This window comes from Quercus robur, chromosome 5 (assembly GCF_932294415.1).
Source record: "Quercus robur chromosome 5, dhQueRobu3.1, whole genome shotgun sequence".
Taxonomy (NCBI): domain Eukaryota; kingdom Viridiplantae; phylum Streptophyta; class Magnoliopsida; order Fagales; family Fagaceae; genus Quercus; species Quercus robur.
In genome coordinates, this window is record NC_065538.1 from 11,847,257 (window position 1) to 11,853,256 (window position 6,000).

General features: G+C 34.5%; 1 protein-coding gene across 1 annotated transcript in view; it reads left to right on the forward strand.

The window, feature by feature from the left end:
• The window catches only part of LOC126725148 (protein NO VEIN-like), a 28,326-nt gene extending 23,946 nt beyond the window's left edge, over window positions 1–4,380 (forward strand). Inside the window, exons 11-12 of the mRNA XM_050429685.1 lie at window positions 322–585; window positions 2,746–4,380. Of these exons, the coding sequence (XP_050285642.1) occupies window positions 322–585; window positions 2,746–3,867 (1,386 nt within the window). The 3' untranslated portion in view covers window positions 3,868–4,380. The remainder of the gene's footprint in view (window positions 1–321; window positions 586–2,745) is intronic.
• The last annotated feature ends 1,620 nt before the right edge of the window (window positions 4,381–6,000 follow it).

The window sequence follows — 6,000 nt, forward strand, 5'->3', positions numbered from 1 at the left end:
AAAAGGGATTTCTATTACATGTGGATATAGTACTTTTTTGCATTACAATTCTTTTGAATTATTGACTTGCATCAGACAATGGAATTTCTTTTAAATGCTAGAATTTCTTTTTTAGCTTTAAATAAGCACGACAATTTGTATAGTTGCCTATGAGTTGTTGAGTGGAAATCATTCGCTGTTAGATTTTGTTGATCTAAGCAAAGATGAGCACCATTTTTGTCACCCTTAAGAGAAAAAAAAAAATAAAATAAAATAAAACAGGAAATGAGATATATAATGCGATCTTCATCTTCCTTTACTCATTGTTGCATTAATGTGCAGGTTGTAACTCGTGAAGCAATATATGATGGTCTGATAGACTCTAGCTTCAAAGCTTCATTGGTGGGCTGGGCTCTACCTTATGCTCAACGCTACTTCTGTAGTGTACACCCTGATAAATATGTAAAACTGAAGCAGTCTGGATTTGATCTTTTGAATCGTTTACAAGTTGTTGTTGTTGAAAAGCTTTACTACAGGAATGTCATAAAAAGTTGTGGTGATTCATGTGCATCAAAGAAGCGAATTGAATGTAGCTGCTTACTTCAGGTATGTGATGAAATCCTTTGTTCCATGTCCTCTCTCTTTCTATCCTCCCCACCCCCCACCCCCCCCCCCCCCCCCCCACCCTATTTACCTAGAAAGAAATGAAAAATGAAGATAGCATATTAAAAACAAAGTTTCAGCAAAACTGATACAAAACCTAGACAGACTATTTTTGCTCTAAGCCTTTAATAATTATTTTTTTGATAGGTAAATTAATATTATTGAAAAGAGACTACGTCGTGAAAAGAAAAAGAAACACGATGTAGCCTGAAGACTTAAAATGGGTTAATATCTACATATGAGTTGACTCTAAGAAGGAGTGAATAGAAATACTATCAGCAAGACATGATACAAAATACCACTCATAAAGAGAACTAATGAAGGATGCTTGTATTTAAAATTGCAACCACTTTTGGACATTTAGAACTTTGGAACTACTTTAAGCATTAAAAAGTTGGTAAACTACACTGGAACATGCTAATGTTATACTGTACAAGGTTTCTGCACTTGCTATTGCTGGAATTTGGAGATTTGTGATGTTGGCTTATTTTACTTTCACATCCTTCTAGTGCAGATATATTCTGTTTTTAGACTAGGTTTTTTAGCTAATGTTTTCACAATTTGAAAATCATGCTGTGTCTGATATTTGGCACTGTTGGGATATTAATATATTATCTGTCTCTCTTTTTTAGCTATTGCCATAATAGAGGAAACTTTATATCAATTAATGACTTTGGGGCTAGCAGAAACCTACTCCCACAAATGATAAAGTATAATGAGCAGTACATGACAACAAGATTTAAGAAACGTGGTTCATCCAACTCCATGCCTACATTTACAAGCATCATAAACCAAAATATACTACCATAGTCTCAAAATTTGAAATATTGTGGAAAATAAAGAGAAGATGCACATCTCCGGTCTTCATGGTGGGGAAAGTGAATCATACTTTCTAGCATAAAGATACAAATTTTGAACACTCAATTAACTGGCGCAACTCGCAAACCTAAACTATTTCCTACCACAAAGCTAAAACCCCTAGTGCCTTTGGATGGGATTGAGGTTAGGTTATGACTAAACCCTCCCGAGGGGGACTGCCTGTGGCCATTTTGGCATCAAGGTCCTTCAGGCATTGGTATCTTGGAGTGTTAGGGACTATGGTCATGCCCAGGTAGGGTTGCCATGGCTGTTTGCTCCCTCATATTGTGCATTTAAGGGGGGTGGGGTTGCAGGAAATAACTCTCACAAACCCTCGCAAGCATACACACTCAGAATCCCATACAAACGCCAACCAGAATGAAGCAACCCAAATTTCATTGCACATAATGGTGCTCTAACATTTGAACAATAAATCAAGGTGTTTCAATAAAACTCTCTGAAGTTTTTTTGTCTTTTTAGCTTCCAAACAAACACACACTATGCTTATGTTGAACCATAGACATCTTTCAAGTTGAAGTCCCTAAAATATGTCAGACTCCAACACTAACTTGGTACTCTCCTTTTAAGGCACATTTGGATTGTGTTTCTCCCATGCGCGTCTGCGTCCGGCTTTTTTTTTTTTTTTTTTTTGGGAGAAGCGCATTTCAAGTCTGGCAGTGGGTCCTGTGCACTGTTCACAGGACCCACAAATCTCTTTTTTCAACAAAACTTTCATTAAAATGGGTCTCACGGCACTATTCACACATTTAAAAATTATTTTGCTATAGTATTTTCAGTTTTCAGCAAAATAAGCAGTATTCAAATGCATACTTAGTTGATGGTTACTAAACTTACATGAGTACTATTTTAAACACCAATCAAGCCCCTCACCAGAATAAACCAACCTCAATATCATTGCACCTAATGGCTCTGTAACATTTGAACAATAAATCAAGGTGTTTCAACAAAATTTTCTCTGAAGTTTTATTGTCTTTTAGCTTCCAAACAAAACCACAATATACTTATGTTGAACCATAGACATCTTTCACGTTGAAGCCTTTTTTGGACTGATGCCTCCAAATCCCTAAAATATGTCAGCCTTCAACACTAACTCAGTACTCTCTTTTTAGTTGATGGTTACTAAAATGAGTACTATTAAACCTCCTTTTATACTTTGCAATGTATGCTTTATTAGAATTTGAGGGTATTTCCAACATTTATATCCTTATCGTATGCCTTTTACAGGACAACGTTTTGTACACAACCCAAGAATCCGATTCTCATGCCCTATTTATGGAGCTGTCTCGCTTGTTATATGATGGAACTCCTGATTTACACTTGGCAAATTTCCTTCACATGATCACAACCATGGCTGAATCAGGTTCTACTGAGGAGCAAACAGAGTTTTTCATCTTGAATAGCCAAAAGATGCCTAAGCTTTCTAATGAAGAATCTGTTTGGTCCCTCCCATCCATACCTTCACAGACAAAGAACGATGACTCACTCCAAACAAGTTTTGATTCGACAAAGTCCAAAAAGAAGGCTGGAAATAACTCAAATTGGCCGCCTGTGGATTGGAAAACTGCACCTGGTTTTAGTTATGCTCGTTTAAATGGTTTTAAGACTCAGGCAACAGCTGCACAGCCTAGCGGCAGCCCACGAAAGGATGATTCTGAAGGCACAGTCATGGAAACTGATAATGTTCCTATCTCAATTGAAGATGATTGGACCATTGAAGATGATTTTGCAGCAGCTTCAAAAGCTTTAGTTTTGTCAGCCAATTTGGAAAATCAGTCTGGCAATGCTTGCAATTCAACTTATTCTGATCAGTCTGGCCATGCTCCCAATCATACTGTTTCCACCAAGCATGTTGAATTTGATCCTGTTGATTTAGATCTGGTGTCTGATGGCCCTGAGTTGGGTGCATCTAATTTTAGCAGTAGAGATCATCTTAGATTTGGTACCCCCAATGCAGCACAAGCCATGCAAACGGGGAGAATAGGTGAGAGTGTTGCTTTCAAATACATTATTGGGAAATTTGGTGGGACAGCAGTGAAGTGGGTTAATGAAGATATTGAAACTGGGTTACCTTATGACATTATAGTAGGGGAGGAGAATAGTAGGGAGTACATAGAAGTTAAAGCAACTAAATCTCGAAGCAAAGACTGGTTCAATATATCAACAAGAGAGTGGCAATTTGCAGTTGAAAAGGGTGAATCATACAGCATTGCACATGTTTTGTTAGGTAAAAATAATGTTGCAAGGGTGTCAGTATTCAAGAATCCAGTAAAGTTATGTCAGCTAGGCAAGTTGCAGTTGGTTGTTATGATGCCCAGGCAGCACACGGAATTTTCCGTTGTCTCCTAACATGAACAAACATTGATTTTCATCTGCGCTTTTGAGTTATATTGACTCTATGAAGTCTTTAGCCAAATCATAACTGCCTTTATGGAAATACAGTGAAATGACAGAGGATTGTGTACAGTCACTCTTTCCCTCTGACAAAGTCCAGCTCCTGCAAAGGAAAGCAAGCATTTGTTGTGGATTTTATCTGCAAGAGAACTATGATGGGGCTGACTTGTTATAGGATTTGAAGAATCTCTGTAGTGGTATTTCTTCTGAAAGAGTGATCACAACGCCAAGGTTTGATTTGCACTGCAGGGATCTAATGTCATCTTCATAAATTGTTGTATGTAAATCATAGATTGCTACCATATTGTAATTTTATTTATTTGTAATATTTTATTAGTGGGTGATGGCTTAAGCAGTTGCCCATGAAATTTTGTACTAGCCTCGTACAGTTTACTTTTGACCTTTAAAATTTGAGCAAATAGTTCCAGTAATTAAAGAGAAAAAGCAGTTCAAAGCTTTTTTTCTGTTGCCTTTTAGCTTGAACAAATTCCTAATTCTTGTGGATTCAGCCAAACATTGTAATTTTACTGTGGATCTTTACATACCAAACCATTGAAACTTCATTTGTTACATTACACGACCATAGGGCATGAATAATTAATTAATTTGTAATAAGATTAGTCACATTGCACACAAATCGGATCAACTAGGGACACCACATCTAACCAGATTACAGATCGTAGGAAGGCTATTAGTCAAAGCTTGCCACAATGAAAATCTTGATCTTTTGAGGGTTTTTCAATGACTAAATGCGTTTCATACAAGAGGGTATATTATGTTTCGAGTGAATATATTCAGCCCTTTACAACACATTGGATCCATCAGTACATGGATTTCCCATGTTGTGAAAGAGGTGGGTATATACGCCTGAAATATTATTTAATTTTTCCTTCCAAAAGACTCCCCCATCCCCACTTCACCATATGAAGCTGTTGCACACAACCAAGATATTGCACTTCATGCAAAAAGCTCATCCAACTCTGTTGCTGTCTATACTCTACATAAGCTTATCCTCAACATTTAGATTAGATAATGAGCTTTGTTTTAATTAACGTACCCATTTGCTAGAAGGAAAACTCTCCTAAGCAAAAATTGACGTTTTAGAGCCTGGCATCTGAATCAATCAATTGATAGCAAAATTGTTGATTAAACAAATTGGAGATGTTTGTTCTGATCACTCAAAATTTTGATTATGGTTCATTCGAGTGTCATATGTTATCCAATATTATTTTTAGTCTCCAAAAATTTAAATTGATCTTATACTAAATGAGGTCATAGATATTAAAAAAAATATATATGAATTTTTTTTTTTAAAATAAAATTTTTGTGCCATATGCAGCAAAATTGTTTTGACATACATAAATATTTTCCTAATGCTTAGGAAATTTAGGGCAATTTGAGAAATAAGAGGATAAGGACTTCGTGTAATTATTCTGTTATTTCCATTTTCCACTATAAGATAGTTTCTTGCTCTAGATAAACATGTGTGACAAATATGTATCTATCTTTTTTTTTTAATCAATATATTTCACATTAGTTTTTTTTTTTTTTTTTCCCAAAAAAAAAAAAAAATGATGGGATGCTATTAGGTCGAATCATGCATTATTTCCATTTTTGATTTTTTGATTTTTTGATTTTTTTTTGATTTTTTTTTTTTTTTTTTTTTTTTTTTTTTTTTTTTTTTTTTTTTTTTACAATGAAAAAGAAGTTACTATGAAATTCAGTACAAATAAATTATAAATTATATGTGAAATTTAATAGAATGTTGAATTTCATTTGATAAATTATTCATTTGAATTATAGAGAAATTTTTTTTTACATTTTATTAAATATTAATTATAATAATATTATTTTTCATCTATTAATTGGTCTTGAATGTATATCCTTCTTATTTTTGAATTCCAAAAAATTTCTAGTGCTTTTAAATTTGGCAACCAAACAGCACCACAACTTTTTTTTTTTTTTTTAATTAAACAATTTCAGATCATACTCAAGAATAATCACGCTCTATGTATGAGAAAATTGGAGAATCAATATTGACCTATAAAGACCAATTTAACGAAATACACAAAAATTTATCATTTTTGA